General features: G+C 35.9%; 1 protein-coding gene across 7 annotated transcripts in view; it reads right to left on the bottom strand.

Moving 5' to 3' along the window:
* Positions 1-23,915, bottom strand: part of LOC129580573 (lachesin-like) — a 76,832-nt gene that overhangs the window by 9,262 nt on the left and 43,655 nt on the right. For 5 of the 7 annotated variants that reach the window (XM_055471147.1, XM_055471149.1, XM_055471150.1 and 2 more), the window contains 3 exons: positions 6,462-6,673; positions 4,809-5,019; positions 4,191-4,337 (listed from right to left, as the gene is read on the bottom strand). In XM_055471147.1, coding sequence (XP_055327122.1) covers positions 4,191-4,337; positions 4,809-5,019; positions 6,462-6,673 — 570 coding nt within the window. The remainder of the gene's footprint in view (positions 1-4,190; positions 4,338-4,808; positions 5,020-6,461; positions 6,674-23,915) is intronic. The other 2 variants (XM_055471152.1, XM_055471153.1) reach the window with 1 other exon arrangement.

Raw genomic sequence — 23,915 nt, 5'->3', positions numbered from 1 at the left:
ATCCAATGTTCATCATTTTTACCATTAATTTTCAACGATTCGATGCTTTATTGGTGGCTCCAGTTCGGGCTTTCTTCCTCTCTCTCTCTCTCTCTGTATATGTATTTGTGTTTTGGCTTGGTAGAGATGAGCAGAGCATCCAGGTATGTTTTAAAAGTACACATTTTACTTATTTTCGCCCTTTTTTATGACTACATCCGAACAAGTTTATCGAGATGAAGGTTCTCTGTCTTGCTTTTTTTTTCTTTTTCTTGCTCGTTTCACTGAATGAGCACTGTTTATTCAGTGAATATATAAAAAATGGATGTATTTGGCTCGTTGAAGCTTCGATTATTATTGGCCATATTCAAACGTAAGTACCTTTCGCATTTCCATTGCATCGCATTTTGTTGAAGTTTATCTGGCGAGCAATGCTCTTACTTCCTTTCGCATTCTATGTTTTTATGCCTGCGGAATATTTTATTGAATATCTGCATTCTCATCATAACCGAATATCTAATTCAAATTTTGAGCACAGAAACAACTCAAGCATTATAAACGTTTGCATCTACAATGTACCGGTGCCTGTCGTAAAGATGGCCCGATATTCTACATACAAAATAAAAAACTAAATATAATCGATGGATTACCCACTTGCAAAACGGGAAAATATCGTCGAACCAGTGCCAAAGAACTCGATCAGAATACATAAATTTTACGCATGCGATTCGAAAAAGTGAAGATAAGACATATACAATGAAACTCCTTCTTAAAAAAAGACTTGGAAGCAATATTTGAGTAGAGTAATTTTTTGTGTCACTTATAAAAACAAGACGACAATATAAAAAACGGGCATGATGGAACAATTTATGGTTTTTTTTCCCTTTCATAGTGACAATAAGGACAGTCGAAATAACAACACGAAAATATCAACCGATTTTTTATAGCAAAAGAAAGCTTAATGGAGTATTGCAAATTCAATGGCCCATCATAGCACCAAGATTCATATTTTATTTGAACATTTTATGTCGAAAATTCTAAATGAAACGATCTGTTTCCCCAAAAAAAAAATCCATTACCTTTGTTATTTGCAGCGAAATGCTCAATACGCTTTCCAGCGAACAGCGATACATGTGGAGAGATGTTTTTACCAAGATGTTTTCTTCATATTTTCTTTATAAGGTGCTTTATTCAGTGCACGTACAAAACAGAATGATTGAAAATATTGAAAGGCATTTGAATGATTCAAAGAATGAATTTTTTCATCAATTTGCTCGTTCTTTTTCATAGAATTTAGCAAACAATTTTCATTCAAATGTTTACGTTCATTTGGAGATGATATTCGACAACATCGAAAGAATGTACCATTGGTATTTATTCATTATTTTTTTCAACGTAAGGAACTGCATCGATAATTGACATAATTGATCAAATTGTAATTCAAATCAATCAGTTGTAAACGATTGGATGGTAATCAGACATTCATTTGCTGAATATAATTCAATGAATCGTTCGCGATATAGTTGGTAAATATCTCTCTAAGCCTACCAATCCAGAATAATCTAAATCAAATTTACACCACACATTTATAAATGCATAGACATTGTATTGTATTGACACATACCTGAGCCCATCCAGTTATCCATCAATAAGACGAAATAGGTAAGCAAAGCCGTAAAGGCATTGAACATAATTGAAATAGGTGATGATGATAGGTAATAGAATGCTCTTAATAGCACATTGGCAAAGCATTTATGTAGAAATCGATAGAACGCTAGCCAAGCATTCTAATCCGAGTCTCTTCAGTTCCGAAATTAGCTTTTTACAAATTAACGATTATTTTGTCCCTAATTATATATCTATAAATAAACGTAAAGCAAGTATAGCAAAACAAATAAAACGAAAGGAAAATTTCACACTTCGTCAAACTGATCGGTTCGGCTATAGAAAGTATTCCGTCAAACTGAACAGGTTAATTTGAAAGTGTCAAACAAAATCAAGACTATAATGAATTCGGTTGCCTATAGAACCAACAAACACAAACATTGGCATACGATGCAATAATTTGAAATCGTCTGGCTGATTGTATGCTACCCATTCACAACTCAATGAACAGAAAGAAAGGCATTCGTGCCAGACAAACAGAATAATCTATATTTATGGCAAGTGAAATGTGATAGATGTGATAGATGTGCTTCCCTCTCTAGCAAACATATATTCCATTGATTGCATGCCTTTCCGAACTGCCGAAATTGTCAGAAAAAAGTGGTTGCCTTTTTTCTGCCGAAACTGAATAAACTCGTTGTAAGCACATCGAAGACGTTCGAACGAAAATCTAATCGAAACTTTTGGAGTTTGGCCGAAGTTTGAAATTGATATATTTGCAAGGATACAACCAAATTGAAGAGTTATTTCGATGATTTGATTAGTTTCAAATTTAATTAAATACTTTCATTTCACTTGTAGACAGCCGTCGATCGAATATTTGCACACAAGACAAAACAGAGAATTATTTTTTTCACAATAAATGGCGGTTATAAGCATAAGTTCTATAGGATTATAATTTTTCTTCATAAAAAGTATTTGCAATTTAATTGTTTATGCTGCTTCAAAATATGTAAACTTTTGATCGAAAAAAGTGTTTATCAGAACTAAATATTGCAAAGAAAAAGTATTTTTTCTTAGATCAGCCAATTTGTAATGAATTTGTTGTTTTACGAGAAAAAGACGCCGTTTTGTCTAGATCATTTATTTCAAAATGTTTTGATTGATATTTTTATTCAAGAAATTGCTGATTATTCACTGATAAATCTAGGAAGTTATCTGTCAGAGCCGAGATAAACTACAAAGATTTAACTAAGTCATTACCGTACATGCTCAACAATTCCTTCAATATTATCCCACTCAAAATAGCTATGACCAATTAGAACAAATTTTATCGAAATAAATATTTTTGGGTTAGATTATTTGATTAAATAGTTTCAACAAATTACATTAGGAATAGAATTGAAAATCAGTTGCGAAGATGTATAAAAAGTAACATGGTATTTTCTAAAATCGGTGTCGATGGGCAATTAAATTAAAATTTTCAAGAATAAAATGCAGAGTAATAAAATTGAAGGTTTTGATGTTTCAATGGAATAGAAATCCGACATTTGCAAAAATCAGTTATACTCAATGAAGATAATAATGATATAAAAGATATAAATAGTCGTCAAAATGCATTCCAATCTAAGCAAACCAAACCTATTTTATAAAAATCAACCACCTTTCATCACGTTTCGCACGAATTTCCATGTTATTTAATTTTAAAAAAAATGGTTAAAAAAAATCACATATTGCCATGACAAAATCAAAAGCAAACCAACCAAAATTTGTGCGAATGCCAATGAAGTGTGGTATAAAACCGGACGAAGCAAAACAAAAAAGCCATGTATCGCATTGAGAGCGATTTTTCATTGACTTCGGTTTCCATTAATGTGGTTAGAGGTGGAGCTCATCAAATGCACAGACAGTCCGTAGCCACATATCAAAATATTTATGCGAGAATTGCACACAGTGAACGGCAAACACATGGCTGAAACTGGGAATTCATTATTCGTAATTTAGCTAATAGTGATGGCCGAGTACATTGTGTGCAATTTAAGTTAATATTGCATGTATGTGGCTCGATGGATGTTCGTTAATTTACGAACACACATAAACTCACTCGCACTGACCGATAGTCCTATAGCACGTTGGCACTCGACAAATTCGAGTAAAAGTTTCCATGGCAAACACGGTTAATTTGTTGCATTAAATTTTATATTGAGAGACACGGAGAGAAAGCGAATTAAGCGCATGCAGTTAGTGTTTGGGAGAGAGAAAAACACAGGTAATTGCGTAGTTAGCCGTAGGTTCGAATAGTTTTCCAATTTGAATGGAGGAAAATCGCTTGTTGGTAAATACGACTGTTTGCTCAGCGTTCAGTATCGTTTTTTGTTCACATTGTTTGACAGACGGACGGACGGTGTTGCAACACCAATTGTACAATTATTGCCACCACAATCACTCAAATTCAGCATTTCGCATTCTCATTTTCATTTACACTCGCTCCTCCAGCAGAATAGTCACAGTCGTATTCTGTTAAACTCCAAATTACACGCTTGTTCGCTGGCAACAATGTTAATTTATAGGAAAACTCATTAAACATAATTGCTAAGTGCTCTCACTTATTCGATGATCATCGTCGCTGCCAGCGTATATACCGTCACAGCATTTATGGTTTTGGATGCCATTTATTTCGTCATCGACATCTATTTGCTGATCATTGTACACTAAATTCAATATGTTCTCGTCGACATTATCAATTGCTGGATCTAAAAAGATTTTGGAATCATTTGCGGAAAAAAATGAAATGAAAGAAAAATATGAAAAAAACAAGAATAAAGAAGAACCAATGGAAAAATGGGGCAAGCAGATAGCATGTTTGGCCTGGAGTTAGAGTTTTAATTGCAGCTTCTCTTAATTACCTATGTGACCTGAGCACGCAATTGCTCGCTTAAGAACCGGTAATTAAATAAGTCTTATTTTAAAATCAATCCATTCTGGAATGGAATTAAATCGATTTATGTCTGTCAATTTTCCGTTTTATTTAGCCATCGCTGGATAAATAGTTGAAGTGTTTCCGATTAGCGGAAAACCAATAGAAATGTTGTATTGACACCTAGACTGATGGCAAAGCGATACTGGAATGAAGGTGGGTGTTGAGCTCTAGTGGAATGCTTAAAACTATCATGATAGGTGTGTGTGTGTACTGTGTATTGCATATGGACCGTGGATGCACTTACCAACAACGTTCAATCGCACCGAAAAGCTTTTGATTGGTATGGTTGAAATTTGGCATTCGTACACACCAGCGTCACGTTTTTGTGCCCACTTGATTTGCAGCGTCCACTCGTTGAAATCACGATGATATGCTGTTTGAAATCGTTGATCTGTGGTGTAAGTGTACGTCCCAACTGTCAGAATGTGGATGTCTCTGTGCCTGATCCATGAGACCTGCGAATGATAGAGTTGATGAGAGATAATTTCACTTGTTCACTTAATTCAAAAAGATGTGGAAATTAATTTTAAAGCAAAGCGAAAATAGCCGCCTGCATATGACAACACTGTTCCCAATGGATACCGCATCGGCACACACATGATTTTGTGCGCCAAGCCCACATTTAGCACGGTTGAATGGTCAAAAGATGTGCAAATGCAAAAGCGACACGTCGCATGTGTGCACCATAAAAATTGCAATCAGTGTCGAACTACTAAAAGCTTGGGCGAAAAATTTGTGTGTCCATCCGTCCAGCGTTCATATGCAGCTTCAGCAGGTGAAGAGCTGAAACAAAGAACAAATCGAATAAAACTGCGCCCTTTTTTCGAAGCGCATCCACACCGAAAAGATAAACATTTATTTATCGTCAGCACCGCAGCAACCGAACGTTACCCCACTCGGTCGTGCATTCGAAAAACTGAACACCATTTTTCATGATTTTGATGTGAGGTCAACCGCAGAAAACTATGTCATTCATGTAATTGCATAAATATTTATCTCGAAAGCTGGCTTTTTTTCCCTATCCTCTGCCATCGTAACTTCATATCCCATTTTATCATAGTTGTAGCCAAACAATAACCAAACCAACAACCATATTTTGTTGTCGGTTGGCGTGTGAACGATATTTTTCCATTTATTACAAACAGAGAGAGAGAGAGTGTGTGTGTATGTGTATATTCGCATATTTACAATTTCAGTGTGGCACTTTGCGTCTGACATTGCAAATAAATTACAAGAAAATTAAACCCGGTGCGTGTGTCATTTCAGTGTTTCGGAAAGCGAGAAATAGTAAATCTGCAGGTGGATTTGACATGTCATAGCTGCGTGAATGTGGATACTGAGTGTGAGCGTGTGCCCATAACTATCAATGATGATTAATTGCTCAGGTTGCATATTTGTCGTCGTTCAAATTATCCGGAATAAACAAATTTATCGCTTCCATGATAATAATAATAATAATAATCGTAATAATATGATTTAAATAAATGAGTTCTCAAGTTGGTGCGTTATAATTTGTGTGTTTGTGTGGATAAAAGTGAAAGTGATTAATTAAAAATGGATTTTTGGCCCATGATACAATGATACACACAGAAAGTAATTAAACGTAATCAAAAAAAGTACATATTTCAATCGACACCGCTGCCCCGTCACACCACAAAATCCATGTAAATGCGGAACATATGATTAAAAAATAAACTTTAATTCGGGATGCCACAATTTTAACGTGTTGTAAATTATATTTAATCATAATAATTAGCGTAATTTGTATTTTCAATATTTTCACTATCTTATCAGATGGTCCAATTATTTGTAGTTTGAATCGAGTTTTTAAGTGGATTTCCGGATGTTGTGGTGGCCATATTCAGTTTTAAGGTGTCAAAAGCACATAATTACTTACCGTTTTATTGCCCAAATTGCGCACTTTGCAGCTTAAATACGCTGATTTTCCCACAAGTGCGGACACATTGTTCGCTATACTATTGTCGAAGTACGGTTCATTCCATTTCGATGCCGTAATTGAATTATGTGACGGAAAATCGGTGCTCGTATCGTCAAATGTGTTGTAGCCAGTATCTTTCGTACGTTGATTCAGGAACGCATTCGATACACCTGTAATGTAAATTGAAAAACATAACTTAGTAAAAAGGGGCGAGTCATCTGTTTCATTTCGTATTTTTTTTTGCCTGCGTTTAATTTTTCATGGCCCGTAGAAACTATTTCAAAGTAATTAAAACTTTTCTTGTCTCTCTCTCTCTCTCTATTCGTCTCTCACGTTTTTTTGTGTCCAACTATGCAAGCGTTCTACTGTGTGCTGTTACAATCTAGAAATTAGCATTCGTTTCATTTACATGAAACAAAGCGAAATGTTTGCTCTTATTTTGCATTTCTTAAGAGGTGTGTTTTTCGCTTGTCAAACATCCTTGTACGACTGTACAATACATTCATCTGTGAAAACTATTTTGTAGCTCAGTTAATAATCAAACCATAATTGAGGCGATGTTCACCAGTTCGTGCGACGCTGGAACAAAATAGCAAATAAAAGCACTAAATATCCACCATAGTGAAACCAACTTTAAAAATGAGCGCAACGAGAATGGAAAACAATGCCCCGATGAATATACCAAACATGTATCCCACTTGATCCCGTCGACAAAAACGGAATATTTTCTGCTTTTTTGTTTATGATCATCATGAACTATAAATAACAATGGCAACCGCACCATCCATTTAGTGCAACACAAACAAGGAAACGAGAAAAGTTCAGCCCAACCGATAGGTACGTGCGCAGCGAATACGATTTTCTTTCGTATTGGCAATGACAATGGTATAGCAACAGAAGTAGCAGCAGAGTAGGATTAGGAGAGGAAAAACTTGTCGCACAAAAATGTTAATTGCGTATGCCATTGGGTGTATATTAATGTATGCACCATGGAAACACACTCGTCGATTTCTTCTTTTTTTTTTTATTGGACTTTTCTATTTTTGCACTGGTTTTATTTTCATTCCGACTATGTTCTAAATAGTAGATTTAGTTGGAATTTCGAAAGTTTCTCGGAAGCAAACTAAGTGAGCTATTTTAAACGGCAACGATATGTTGTTCGTTGTGAACGATTCGTTAATGCATTGTTACAGGCTGAATGTCGTTTCGGGTCAATTGATATCCAAACAAACGAACATCATCAAGACGAATGATACCTGTGTTCGCACCACTTGAGCTAGATTTATGAATGTCATGGGATCAGATCTAAATTTCCACTGCATATAATCCGAATCCATTTGCCTTAATCATGAAAACAAATTGGTATATCCTCCATTTAGGTACTCGAATGACATTGTCGAAAATGAAAGGAGTAAATGGGTGACGAATCGAATTTAAGGAAGAATATCATCGAACATCACGTAGACATTGGCATAGAGAACTGAACTAAATACAGAGCAAACGTGTATCATAGGCAGGTTGACCGCAGGAGATCTGTGTAGTTCGGATTTGTTACGGACTTTCATTCAATAAATCAGTTTCTTTTTTTGTATTTCCATTCATTAGTTAACTAATCACTCATTTTCTTCCGACTTGAATTTGGGAATTGTGTTCAGTGTCCCCGGGACGATCAAAAGACAAAATCCCGGAAACATGCAGTGTGTTTTAATGTTCGTGTCTAGTTTAGATTAGATTTAATTTGATGCCTATCGAAAACATGTGGCGAAACCGAATACAGACTTGTGTCTTGTGTATCACATGCAGACGACGCTGACATTTTGGGCGACGAGCAAGATGAATAGAAAATATAATAAGCGTTGACACATTTTCAGCGAGAACAAAATCACACCAGCGGCATGACACTATCATTTAGCCAATATCATTACCTGTGTCACGTTTACACGCGCGACTGCTTTCGCCTCACCCTATTCACCATTTATTCGAGTTACTTTGACACGTCTTCGACTCCCATGTTCAACATATACACGCATAATATTCGGTCGGTGTTGAGTGAGGATATTTTCACAAATCAGACGCAGCACAAGCGGCGGCTGCCACCAAAATGGCAAATAAATTGAATTAAGTGAACGATGTTTGCTTAATTCATAATTAATTTATTATTAGTCGAAACGTGAAGAAATCAGTTGATTGTCGTTAGTTGCGAATCTTTTCTTTGCTTTCCTTTCCTTTTGGGTTTCCATCATGGCACTCATTAATTTAGAACGGCGGCGAAGGAAGAATGCAAAAAAGAACTTGACTCTGTTTACAGTGGAACAGGGGACAAAACAATGGGAAAAGAATTGCCTTCATGCGGTGTGTGTGGCGATATGAATTCAGTTAATTCTTTTTTTACATGGGATTATGTATCGCCGGTGGCAAATGTCGCTCTTTTAATCAGTAGACGCGCCTAATTAGTGCTGACAACCGTTGAGTTCATCACGGCATTTGCCTCATCATGGTTTATTAAAGTGTCGCGAGCGGTGGGTACAGGGCAAATCGTCCGTTGCACACAAACTGCACGTACCCGACTGAATTAGCAAATCAGAACACGATTTTTTTTATTTGCCTATCACACTCTCTTCAACGGTTTGCCTTCGGTCGGATGGGGGAGAAAAAATAATTTCAATGTTTATTGCCTGATGCACAGTAAACACAAATGAAGGGGAAAATGAATTTATATGAGAAACGCAAATATGATGCAGAGCGTGATATCATGCAGAAATCAATTTGAAATTCTCTAACGTTCACTTCCGTGGGTCGAAACTGAACAGATAAAATAAAATCCATGCTGCAACTGGCTCCACTTTATTATCGAGCTCATGCTCCTTTTGTATTTGCTTTGCATCGCCAGCTGATTCCGCTCAAATATAATTAGCCGTGTGACACACACACAATTTCACACAATTTGAAATGTCATGGAGCAAACGACGAGAGGAACGAGGAGAGAAAAAAACGCTAGCAAACTTATATTTGTGTTCGTGGTTATATTTTTATCTCGGTTGCCACTTTGTTTTTGGCCTTTAGGCTTATGACTCGGCTATTTAAGTCACAAGCGCGAAAACAACGCATAAAATGTTCTTCGGTTTTCTCTCGTGTTTTTTTTTTCTTTTTCATTTCATTTTACTACTGCCGCCGCCGTCGTCGTTGTATTCTGTTTTGAGTTTTCCATTGTTACGGTTGTCCGCGCTACAAATGTAATAAATTAAAAGACGATATCATCGTGGCTTTGTTTCTGTCTTTTCCCAATGCTGCGTGAAAGCTGGCGCTGTGAAAATAAAAATTATTACAACACGTTGGTCGTACGCCACTTATTTATCTTTCCGTATATTTTTTGTTTTTCACTTCGCATTCACCCAACGTTATGTTATTTAACTCTTTCACAAATGCCGCATTAACCACATTCCCTCCTCCTTTTTTCTCATTCCTTTAAAAAAAAATGCTCGATCTTTTTTCACTTCTAGTATTTCACAATATAGCATTAGATTTTTTTTCGATGGGATATTCAAACACTTTCATTAGCCAGTGTGTTTACATTTCTTGCCGTTTTATTTTAGTGTCAGAGCTATGAAACGTCCCATCTTTGTGTGCATTTACGCAAGCACTCCTTGCTTCACAATGACACTATATAGATATTTTTCATGTTTTTATGTTGCTATTAACAAGTCTCAAGCTGAATTAGTGGCTTGTAAAGTGCTCAAAGAATTTGAGCGACGCGTAGGAGCCCCACTCCGATCTGATCTCAAACAAGCCAGCCAACCAGCAGCCATAAATTATTCTTTTTCATAGTTTTACCTAATGACGCTGTTCAATCATAATCAACATTTTAAACGCCTTTTATGTGTGACTAAATCACCATCATCAAATCACTCACATAAACGTATTATTATTTTCGATCAAGTTCTCAAGCGTTTTGTCTACTCAGCTCGCTTAATTTTCTCTAATACTTGATGATGAGATCTTTTCGGTGTTATTAATTTTCGTTGCAATTTTTCACACACTTCCGAAATATATCTGTCAGCGATTGCACTTTGATGTCCTTATTACCAGCAATTTTTCATTCGTAAGCGGACACATAAAACTCGTTTAAAATCGATTTTGGTTAGGTCGACGGGAACTTTGTCATCAGTTGAAATATTCACATGAAAGAATTATCATTTTTTTTTTTTTAATTTCGAATTGAGACGGTTGGAAAAATGTTCGGCGTATTTATATTTTCTTTTTTGTTCGTCTTCGTCGTCGTCGTTAAAAGATGATTTATTTGAAGAGAGTTGAAATATTTGATATTTTGACCAGGTTAATGTTAGTCATAATTTTTTTTCTTTGGGAAATCTTGCTCGTACTTTATAATTCGGATCGCATTAAACTAAATCGAAATTTCCGCTTGAAATTGACTAATTGGATTTTCAATTCGATTTCATTTTAAATTCATCATAACACAACCTTTTGGAATTTTTACGTTCGTTATCTACGGAGCACCAGCGCGCTCTCTTTCAGTGCACTTTTTGCACAATCGACAAAGTCAAGTTTAGTAGAGGGAAGCCTCTTTTGCAGTGGGACTGAAGCATCCAGAAATGTTGAAGTGCCGACGAGCACCTCTGGTATTTAGTGCACCGTTTTGAATATTTAAGTGGAAATGCGACTGCACTACGTGGTCATATTCGTTTGCGATATCAGTTTTATTTGCATATTGGATTTTCGCAAGAAAAACATACCGTATTCGGTGTATCTTCGCATACAGACGGTCTTCTCGAGTGTGCATTCACCATTCTTTTAGCAAAAACATTAAATAAAAGGAATGATTGCATTCGATTCGATTTTCCAGCAATGAAAATTCATTTTGTGAATTTTATTTGAATTCCAATAAGTTCGATTTATCACATTTCGTTATATGTTCAGGTTTTTTTTTACGATCTGCAATGCATTTCATATTTTATTTTGGAAATTTCTCTATTTTTAACGATTTGCACTCGATTACTTCTCTTGTTGAAAATTTATGTGATCCTCCTCTTGAAGTATCTCATTCACATTTGCTCACCATTCAACTGCATACACTTTGAATTTTTATTGAGTGCTTGTGTGGATGGGGATGTGAATGTATTTGTGTGTGTGTGTGTCGGTGTGTTTGTGCGTTTGCTGAATCCATTTATTTTGCTGCAGACAACACTAGAAATATTTGCCATGAAATGAAACTATTGCCAGCACTTGGGCGTTACGTCATTGGTGCTTGCGCTTTTCTCTGCCATCGTTATTGTGTGTGAACAGTTCGGAGTATATTCCACATTTTTTTTCTCAGTTTGGCGTATGACACGAAAAAAAATTCGACTCAGCAAAATAAATGATTGACTCAAAGTTTAGTAAATCAGCAGAACGTGCGAATGAGTCTAATGGTATGTTTCTTCGTCTTCATTTTGATGAAAACGAGAGAGCACAGAGGGTTTCCGTTCCATCCAAGACAACGTTAAATTGTGTTTATATTTGCACATGGCGACTTGCTTCGTGTACAAAATTTATTTACCTATTTAACATGGTATCCATTGTCCTTGGGCTTTTTTTAAAATCCGAATGGATGGATAAAACAAGAAAAATCACCCCACATTGTTGACGGCGGAATAAAAAAAAAGTTTTGTGTCAAGTTGACATCTGAGTGAAGGATTTCAGACATCAACAAAGTCAAATGATTGCCCCTTTTCATCTGGCATAGAAAAAAATGAGGCATTTTCTCCCAAAAAGCCTCATAAAAAAGTTGAAAAAAGACCTTAAAAGAATGCAAAAAAATATCCTCCCATTTAGCATGATAAGACGTGTAGATATGCATGTTACAGTTCAGTTGTACAAGGGGGCGAAGTAGAATGGAAACGAATCCGCCGCTTGTTCAAAACACAACACTCAAAATGTTTGCATATGAGAGACGGTTGTTGGGTTTCAACTTTGTTGCTATCAAACCACGTAAAAAACGAGCATTGGAATACAACAACATGAATCTGTGTAATCGAATGGCGTGAAGCGTAAATATTTAAAAAGTGCTCATATTTGATGCACAAACACAAATAGATCAAGCAGCGCTCTGTCTCTCCCTGTATTAAGAGATGCCTCCTTAATAACAATAATAAGGCTGGCAAAACAATATAAGAAATATGTTATAAAACTTGGCATATTACATATGTATAATTGTATATTAAAGCAACAGTAGCAGTGGCAGCCGCCCAACGCTATATTAACACTGACTGTCTCTCATTTTACATCACAAGCATCTCATATGTCGCATGAATAATTAAATCCTAATAGAAATACATGTTTTGAACTTTAAGAATCTCGTTTGTTTGCATCTTGTCTTATGATCGTCAAGACTCACACGAGCATCAACATCAACAGCAACATCAACAGCAACAGCAACGGCAAAGGCAACGGCAACAATAATGGTATCAGCATTGGCATCATCATTACGATTGTCATTTGCCTTTGCATTTCTCTTCTTTCCCCATGTGCATGCTCGTTACAGTACTCTCGGCACTGGTTGACTGAAAAATAAACACACGTTGTGTGGATTTGTGTGCGATTGCGGAGAGGAGGTTTTTCTACTTGAGGTTTTGCCGCACCGAACTGTCAGTCTTAAAATGGTATTATTCGTATCGGCTGCGTTGTAATTGGTTTAACTTCTACATATTCATGTCATTTACTTGAATAACGAGCGGCTTCTTTGGTGGTAAGAAAAAAGAACTCACACAAACAAACAATAGTACGAAAAAGAGGCATGGAATCGGGTTCGGTGAAATGAAAAACCTCTCAAATTGCAACGCTCTTATCATGCCATCAACGCCATTTTTGCCTTTTAACGCGCCGTTTCTTGTACATGTTCTTTTGTGTCTGCATAGCGCTCATTCATCCGTAAAAAGACTCATCGCAATGGATATTGTGCACACTCATTTCATCTCATTAAAAACATTACCGCTCAACATTAATTTCGGTTTTGCTGATCTTTCTATTTTTGTTGTGCTATCGTCTTCGCATCAATTTACGTCAATCGACGCCCAGTTTTATTTCGCCAATTATTTTCAATAATTGTTATTTTGTTTCTGTGAAGTTCGATCGATACCGCACAGACGGATTAAATCTGCGATTAGCATCAACTGCGAAAAAATGCACCGGAAAGTGTGTTTACATCTTTCGAGGTTCGTCGAATGGATTTTTTTTTGTATGAGGGTGGCAATCGAATGGCTATGTTCTCTGAATTAAACATAAGACCATCTGTGTATTTCATTCGACCTTGGCACAGCCTATGCACATTATATAGCGTATATATGATTTGTTTGCGTGGTCAATATCCAGAGAGACGTCGGGAAAGTTATCGAATATTGTTTTGATGTAACGATGATGAAAGTGAATGTGATCGATTATTTGACGTCATTGAACTTTTTCCCGCAAATCAACGCGTAAAATGGCACGTGGGATTTATTCGCTTCGATTTAGTAATGAATTGCAAAATGATATCGATTGATTGTATTTGGACAGATTTCTTGCTTCACTGAACTCTGTTCATTCTGTCTAGACCTAATGGAATTGGACCGTGTTCCGAAGATATGCAGACACTTCTTTTTATGGCGATTAGTTAATCTGCCCATTTCTTTGCTTCTTACATTGTCACCCGTATTGAAACAATTAACGTGACAATGAAGAACATCTATTTGATTTTATCGTTCATCTGATTAAAACGTTTGTGTCTGCTCTCGATTTTACTGAGCAACAAGATAAAAAAGAGTGAACATTTGATATCGGATACTCGAAAATGGTATTGACACACATTTAACTCAAACAAAACATTTTCAAAAGTGATTATGTTTGTTTATCACACACAAAAACTTTGTGACGATTTTTAGCGATGTGTTTTGAATAAATGCTAAAAAAATTTAATATTTTTTTTCTGAAACGCATCTGCCGAAAGTGGCCATTATTCGAAAGTTTTTTTTAAGCATCAACAATGCCATTGATTGTGTAATGACGTACATCGTAATATTTATTGCCGTTATAATAGCATCAATAAAACAAAGTTATCGCCAATTAACAAATTGATGAGCAATTACAAAGTGGACAGCATTGAAATCATGTATAACTATTATATCGCAGATAATGATGACGTTCTAAACATCGTTCATTGGGCGTCGATTTTTTTTATTTCCCTATCAAAAATCTAATCAATACAATCTCGTTCGCTTTGCGCTTCCGTTTTATGGAAATATGTGGAATTGAGTCTGAGCCGATCGAATTCATCAAATAGTCAAATCAAATGACCTTAGTTAAGCCGAAAAACAGCAAAACTCTGCGGCGACAATTTCATTCAATTCGATTTTCCATGGCATAGCATTGACAATACCATATTAACATGATTGTCATTTTCATTATAGGATTTTATGCGCTGCATTAATGAGTGTTACGCATGGAATCGCCAAAATGATAAATCACAAAAATATTTTTTTCGTATTTGTCATTGGAAATCAAACGCTCTATGGAATGGCCGTTCGGCCTGTGTGTTTGCCCATCGCACGATGATAAATTGGATAAATTAGAATTGATTAAATGCCATAAAAAATGGACAAATGTTAGCCAATATAATCCTTTTCCGTCATTTCGCTCGGCTTAAACGCAAACAATAGACAATGGTAAATTTGTTATTGTCAAATATTCTACTTGCTTCTCTTTCTCTCTTCCTCTGTTTAGCAAACACTAAACACATTTGATGGCCTCATAAATTCTTGATTTATTTGGAGAAAGAAAAGAGTAGTAGACCGGCATATGGCAAATGAAGAAGAGTGCAAGTGTATCGAAGTGTATCGCTTTGAAAAAAAGTAGCATTGATAATAAAAAATGTACACGCTCTATATTTTCTCTGGCAAACAAGGTGAATCGAAGACGTTTCTGCCAATCCACGTATCACACATACACGTGCTTACAGATAACAAGTGCTGCTAGAAATGTAATGGGTCGCGTCGCATCCAATAGCTTTCTACTTTCTCCTTCAACTTGCAAGAGGTAATAAAATGAAATCGTAAACAGAGAGTGCAGATACAATTAATCAATTCCTTTTAAGAAAGAAAGTCTTTTAAACAGTGTTGAGAGATATACCGTATATTATACTGTGACGGTATATACCGGTATATACAACAAATAATATACCATGCCTTTAGAATCAATAAACATATAGTAAAAACAATCTCAAAAAACTAAAAACTGTCAAACTTGTTAAAATTCGACATTTCAAACATTTTTAATGACTTTGCATCAATTTTTTTAATTGCAAAAGCTCTTCTTCATATTATGTATATAAGTATACCTCGGTATATACCGCTGGTATAGTATATTGATGTCTACTGATTTGCAACACTGCTTTTAAATTCGCAAAACTTCGATATGAATGAAAGCAACGGAATGCAACCATGCTAACCTAGAAAGCGCCAATGAAATTAAATTAATTGATACGTTAAAGGATTTGAAGTGGAAAACTATAATTAGAGCGAGTCAAATTAAAAAAATATTGAGAAAGAGAAAGGGAAAAGAGGCGTAATTCAAGGATGTTGGCTTTTAAATTTCAATTATGTGCTCGGCACGATATTTCTTGGAAATTCCACCATAAAAGACGCAAAGACTTTGCGGTTTAGTCTCGATTGTGGACTTTGCATAAAAAACCCGAACTATAGAAGGCAATAAAGATGACGATTAGCGAGCGTAATTCCTAGTTGCACGCAAACATCAGTGATTTTAGAGTGTTTGAAAGGAACGAACACTTCAAACGATTTAGCAAAAAGGAAAAAATGTGCTTGTCTTGATTGAAATATATATATATGCGTGTTGATGATTCACGTCGTGCATTAAAGTAGTATTCCTTTGTCGATTTAACAAGGCAAGTGAAAACGACGAAAACAATAAATAAAGTGCGAATTGACGGCGTTATGGATGATTACGAAGATGTCTCAAAGCAATTCATTCATTCTTTCTCTCTCTTTGTTTTTTTTATCTATTGTTTGTTTTATCCTTCTATCGTATTGTCGCTTTGCTCCATTTGGCGTTGGTTTGGTTCGCTTTGTCTCCCCCCCCCCCCCGAACACTGCGCACATTATGTTGCAAAATCACGCATACTGTATAAAATTGGAACGTGTGTCTGCGATCTCAGTGCGGCTAAGCTGAAGCGAGAAGGCGAACACAAAAAAAATGAAACTTTCTGTTTTAGCAACTTATTGTTGCATTTGTTAATGTTTCATGGTGCGAGTGTTGAAAATTCTATGAAATTTCTTGTGTTGTTGATTTTCTTTTTTGTTTGATCAGTCGATGAGAAATTCATTGTGCTGGCGCGTGTGTGCGAGTGAGAGAAAAGAGAAAGATTTGTTTTGCTCTGGCGTTTTATCAACAGGAACAATCTAAAATTCTTCACTCGTTCGTTCGGTATTGTTTGTGATTCCGAGCGTGTGTTTGTTTGTTTATATGTTTGACTACCGCAGGATAGAATCAAAAGAATCGCGCCTATGTGTATGGGAACGATGATGGTGGTGATGGTGATGGTGGCGATGGTGATGGTGATGGTGATGGTGGCGGGGTGGTATCACTGTACCAAATTCATGAACACGACGCACGAATCAAAGTGAAATGAATGTACAGATGCTATATTTTGTTGGGTCTGGCGACAATTTAATGCGTTTTGCTTCTGTTAATACAATGGCATCTTCGTGGTATACACACTTCTCATATTTTGCCGTAGGACAGTGTTCGTGCCAACATTCAATGCTTTAGCATTGACTGTGCAGTGCGCATTCGGCTAGCACGCTTCGATTGTTTGGCGGAACTGTGCAAAGCCATGAAATAGGTATTATTGAATCAAATCGACGTCTAAATGAATCAAATTGAACAGCAAAGGCAACAGCATTTGAAACATGAGCTCCAGTGAGTGGTTTTCTCCATTGGACACGGTAAATAAACGATGAAATTTGAGTTTCGATATTATATTTGTCTGGGTGTCTGCGTATAGTACTGAAATTTTGCTTCTTCCAAGAGATCAACACTCATCCAAATTGCGGTGAATTATGTGGATGTTTGCTTCGTTTCAACATAATTATCATGACTTGAGGCGATGGCATGGCATGCGTCTTAAACCGACACAATTTTTTTTAACTCAATCCAAAAAGTATCCTTGCGTAAATCAATAAAAAAGCGCTTAGGGCAAATGCTTCGTTCCCGCCACATCACAGCCCAGCACATCTGTCGGTAGTGAGCATCTCGTTATAATTTTGGACTCGACATCTCATTTATATATATATGTTGGGCTTGATATATATGATGATGTTTCAACCGAATTGTTTTGTTTACTTCCCTCAAAAATCTTTACTTTTCATTACGCAATGGTTAATTGAAGTCCAATTTCGTCGGAATTGTTGGATTTAGGCGCAGCTTGACGATTCCAAGTTAGTTTGATTTCCATTTAATCATAAAATGTCTGTGGCTAAAATTCAAATCCTGTCTAATTTCAATAAACCAATCCGACATCTTTTTTCATTGTTGTTGTTGTTGTTGTTGTTGTTGTTGATCCCTCAGACAACAAATGGGATGATGCAAAAAAGCGAGCAAAAGTTGAATTTAATCTACGCTAGGCATTAGAGAATCGTACATAAATCCACTGAGGATAATTTCAACACGCAAGAAAGAATCAAATGCATGTTCGTTTTGGATCAGCAAACACACAAACAAACAAACATTTCGGACTATTTTAAACCAACGATGGAATTAGTAATTGTGGCTTTGCCAATGATACTTTGAACAACAATGTTTATGTGGAACAATAATTTTTTATTAGAATTCTTGTTTCGAATGGCACACGAACAAGCATTGAATAAACCATAATCATTATGGATACAACGAGATCGAACTACGTAGCAGCGAAATGGAAATAAAAACAACAAACGGCGGAATCGGTTGGTTGTCATGAGACTTAGCTCAACATATCTTGTGCACATATGCGAACAAATGGGAAAAAAACATTAGAAGAATGAAAAGATGAAAAAGAAAGAAAAAAGAAAAAACGCAACCAATTTTGCCACTCGAAATGAGAGAATGTCAGGCAGTTATGGCTTGGTGACAGACCATTTTCATAGAAACCATCTAAATTTTAAATCATATCGATTAAATTCAGTGTTATTTGAGTTTAAAATGGCTTTCGGTTCCCCGTCTCCACATTTTCAGAATCCTTTAAGCTCAAAGCCCCTAGCCATGTGATACATTAGCAACTACTAAATGTGTAATATGAGCAACCGCATTTAATTCAACATGATGTGAAGCGATGCAAAAAGGCACATTTGGCTCGAGATTGAATTATATGTTTTACAAGCGCACATTGTGGCAACTCTCACCAGAAGTTATGTTCCTCGTTCAATCCAGTGGTTTCATATGAACATCCCGAACAGTATGTTATTACTTGGAATTTCATTGAGTTCAGCGCTGATGCCGAAGCAAATAATTTAATCAACCAAATGAAAAATGTAATAAAGTATGCGGCAGTTGAAAGTTGAAAGTTGAAGTACATTGAGAAATCACTTTGAAATTCGGTGCAAACACAACCGAAAGCGCAGCACAGGGCGGAACAAGGCAACGCGAGTCAAAGTCAGCGAAAACGTTAAGATGATTACAACATGTCGTATTTATTGCTGTTAACAGTTATTATATATATGCGTGCACAGGGGGGAGAAGCGATTTGAGCAAACTTAACAAAGATATAAATTAAAATAAAAAACCGTACGAACGAGTGAGAAGAGACGGAGAAGGAGAAAGATTCTCATTTATGTGGGTCGTATTTGTGTGTGTGCACCTGTGATTTGCAAGCAAACCAAACGAAACTGGTATTGTGTACGCTCTGTCGAAAAGTTTACTTCTCATTTGTCCGTTTCAATTTGCGTGAAAATGCGGTGTGCCAACCACCAAGAATATATTCATTTTGCGATCGTAAAAAGCAAACAGCAAACAAAAGTTGGTGCAAATGAGTGATTCGGGCCTTGTGCGACACAGTCGTAAAAAAATATGGATGAAAAGACGAAATAGAAAAAGGAAACAAAGTGAATATCTTGGTTCGCAGTATAATTAACAAATTGTACGACGAAATAGGTTACCGGGGTGGAAAATTTCTACCGTGAGGAATACGTATACATATTGTATCGCATTATATTCCGTGGAAATGATGGAAAAACAGCGAATAAGTCTCGCGAAAAAAATTCATCGGCGAAAAACACAAAGCAAAAAAATTAGTTACACGAAAAATTGTTACGAAAGCGAACTTGATTATTATTTTCTTTTATATTTTCAATGATGTTCAAGAACCCAAATAAACACAGCTACGCTCTTTAAAAGTCGGCTTCATTTCTTTATTTTCACTTTTTCATTCTTATTTCGCGCCTCGAAAATATACCATAAACTTAATTACCGTTTCCCTCTTCGAAGACGTCCATTTCAAAAGTACTCCTTTGTTTTTTGCCAGATCTTGTTTCTTTTTTTTTCAGTGAAAAAATACCCATTATTCTATTTGAGTGTGAAAATGGAAACGAGCGCAAGTAAAAATAACCTTTTAACGGGACACTAACGCTTACAAAGTGTTCAAAATGAACGAATTGAGATAATTTAAATTGGTTGCAAAAGGAATGTTTACAGATATTTCAACTATTCAGCAATGATGAAGTCACATTGCAACTGTATATTGTTTAATCCAATTTGAACAATTTCAGTCAAAACTCTTGAATGATTACTTCAAGTTATGTGAACCGAGAGTGATATTAAAAACCAAAGGGAGAAGGGGAAAATTGAAGAAAATAATGACTATGTTCAAAGCATTCGGGCAATTCGAGAAATAACACATTTTATTTGCTGTAATACAGCAACGCAAACAAGTTCAATTCCAAGAAATTTTGATTAAAAATTCAACGATATAATTGTTATCATCTGAATTGTGTGATTATGTTTAAATTCAATGCAAAACACAACTGCCGATTTCAAATGTAGTCAATGGGAATTTTAGCATCAATAGAAATGAAACATTTGCTCAAATGCACACTTATTAATTATTTCAGAGTATTGGAATTCACTGTGCTTTTCACTGCTATAGAGTCTTGTACTTGGATATTAAGGCAATGAATGCAACATGATATTTCAATGAATATTCACAACGTGAAGAACGTTCGCACAATTTATGGAATGCATACAATAGGGCATCAATGCTTGATTGTTATCATAGTGTCTTTGATGAAGGCATTTAATTTATATATATATGACTCAACAATCAACATTCTTCGATGCCATAACCACTGCAATTCCAAATTTGTTGAATTCAGTTTGAAAGCACATTGCACAGCTGGGCATTTATGCCACATTTGTAGTGAAATTCCTCGATTTAGATTCAATCCAGGATAAATATGAAATTTCTGTGGATTCCTGAGCAAGAAAAGAACATGCAATTCGTCGAAATCTATGTATTGTGGGATACAATTTGAGATTTCGTACAATAGCCAAAGTGTCAAATATCCGTATACATACAATGTACTCCTCCTCTTCGCAAACAGTACGATGGTGCCCACATTTCTTCACGTATTTGATTCTTGTTCTAGCAAACAATTCATTCTGAATTGGCTACATTGCGTATTATGATAAAGTTATATTACCGTTGGCATTGCGGAATATCGTCATATCAATGGCAACAATCGACTCGAGACTCGGTGCGGCTGTTTTGTTATTAATTTTGTGGTATGCAATACGTACAGTATTTCTTTGCATGTTCAGTGTTCACAGAAAAAAACCATGAAAACGAAACGAAAAAAAGTACACTTCCGCATAATATTCTCTAGTAAGAAAATATCAGTACGACAAATTGCCCATTTGGATTCGATATTCGGAACGATATTTTTTTATTACTGAACAGCAGCGTTGATGTGGCTCCCACGCATACACGTGTACGAAAGTAAAAAAAAATCGCCCCCATGAATGACTAACACTGGTATAATAAACGAATTTGACAGATGGGGCGGGAGCCATAATCCTTGTTTTATTCACTGTAATTAAATGTTATGGGTAAATACAGCTAAAAACACTCATAAAACGGCAATACGACAAAATATCAACGGCAGTTCTTTTTCTTCCTTTTCTTCTCCATGCAAAAAAAAATGCATGTACCTTTGGCCATACGATGCCTTAGAACATGTTGGAAATTCACACTTCAATTCTGTTTATTAGTAATAAATTATTTGAAAGTGAATTTCGGCTCTGATGAATGCTGGATGAAGGAATACGGTGAAATTCGAAACTTTACATAAAATTGGTCCATTCGACTTTTAGCAGCAATTTACATGAACCATCAATTTATCGCCAATATATCAAAGGCCATGGAAATGATGCAAGTGTGTTGAAATGTATATAAAGTTAACTTAAATTGCCTTTTTTCAAATGAATATTGATGAACAACAGTTCGTTGCTTAGCTAATTTTCCCACTTTGCTTTTGCAAATGAGAAAATATTGACTTTTCCGATGCTAAGTCATTGGCAACTGCCTCAAATATTCTGTTGCATGTTCGTGATTGCTAGTTGTACGAATGAATTTAGTTGATTTGAAAAGAGAGCAGAATCGACTATGCCCTTTGGGCAAGCAGTCTTCATTAGTTTACGGGCAACGTTCTAATTGAAAATCTCCAGATCGTTTGATCTGCAGACGTTATCAAACAAATCAATAATTTAGTGTCAATGTTTAGAATGGAAATATGCCTAAGCATTTATTTCGGGTAATCATATGTGCAGCTGAAGTTTGATAACGATAAGCTCGGGAAGAATTGAAGATTACATTCCGTGAAAATCCTACAGCACCGTCAAAGTAGTCGTTTTCAGGAAATATCCTTAATACTCTCGATTGTTTGTTGTTTATCTTAGAAAAAATTGCGTTTGAAGTAAAATTTTACTTTCCTTTGAAATATTTAAGAAACTTATATTCTATTCAAGTCAATCCATTACTCAAGTTCCATATGTTTGGTTTGCGACGCAAAGTTTTCTCTCCATTGAATTCAAGCTGTTATTTTAGATCAGTAAAAAATTATTGACAAGTTTCAAAATAAAAAAAATATTAAAAAGGCTAAGGGGATTTATCTCTCGCGAATGCTGCGAATGCATTCGCATTTCAGAACAAAAATTCGAATGTTTGCGAATGCGACGAATGCGGCTATGACAGCGAACTTGTGACTACATAATTCACTCGTTCATTCGTATTTGGGCATGCATTCGCAACGCTGCCGTATGATTTCTATGTAAACATTCGCACTCGCATTCGTGAGAACGTTCGAGAACAGCGAAATACGCTTGCTATACGAATGCGAGTGCGAATGTTTACATAGAAATCATATGGCAGCGTTGCGAATGCATGGCACTGAGCGCGAATTTGTGAATAAAAATTCGAATGCCAAACCGATATAGAAGCCCCTAGTAAAAAGGTGTCATACAGTTTGTATGTGATTTATCAGCTCGCGTTCAGCACATTAAATGTATGGAAACAACAATTGCTCTAAATGAACTATGAACAATAATATGATTTTGATAAAGTTCTCGCTAGACGCTTCCGTCGGTCAGAATAAAATGTCGTGTGGCCAACTTATAAATCGTGGAAAATGTTCGTTGTGCCAAGAGAAAAAAAACATCATACTTGTTCTGTACGCCCGTCAACTTTTCTCCGAAACTGAAGTAGTAACATCAAATTGTATATAAATTTAGTTGAGAAACAGTTTTATTTCCCGTTACTTTCAGTGTACACTGTACACTGTATAGGGAACAATTCCTTCTATCCATTTTTGCTGCGCCATTATTTGATTGAAATATTTCGTATTTTGTTATCAGAAAAAAAAAATTATATTTATGAAGGTCCTTTTGTTGGCAAAAGCACCATAAAACTTTCATATGCCGACACTCCACTGTTACGTTGCGAAGCGACCGAATATCACTCGTTATTTTTTTCCGCTTCTTCGTTTGGTATCCATTTTTTGTTCATTTCTCACTCTTTTTCCATTCCTAATATTTATTCAACTAACAAACATTCAGAGGCCGCAGGAAACTTCAATTATTTATTTTTTTTTTCTCTCCCGATCTCCGAGTTGAGAACAAACATGGACCGCATAAAGAGAAGAAACTTTTTGTTATCAAGATTTATTTGCTGCCCTCAAGCAATGCATAAGTGAATATAATATACTCATTTCGCTGTGTATTTCTATATCAATCAACCCGGCTTGGAATCCATTGGCCATTCGCTTTGTTTTCATCTTTTGAAGTTGGCATTTGTTTTTACATGGCTACTCTTTTGCTTCCACCAATTAAATATGTATGCCA

This window comes from Sitodiplosis mosellana, unplaced genomic scaffold, assembly GCF_009176505.1.
Source record: "Sitodiplosis mosellana isolate CC-2019 unplaced genomic scaffold, AAFC_SMos_1.0 Smas_scaffold_1, whole genome shotgun sequence".
NCBI lineage: Eukaryota > Metazoa > Arthropoda > Insecta > Diptera > Cecidomyiidae > Sitodiplosis > Sitodiplosis mosellana.
Note: the sequence above shows the minus strand (reverse complement) of the source record. Positions and strands in the feature narration are given on the sequence as shown.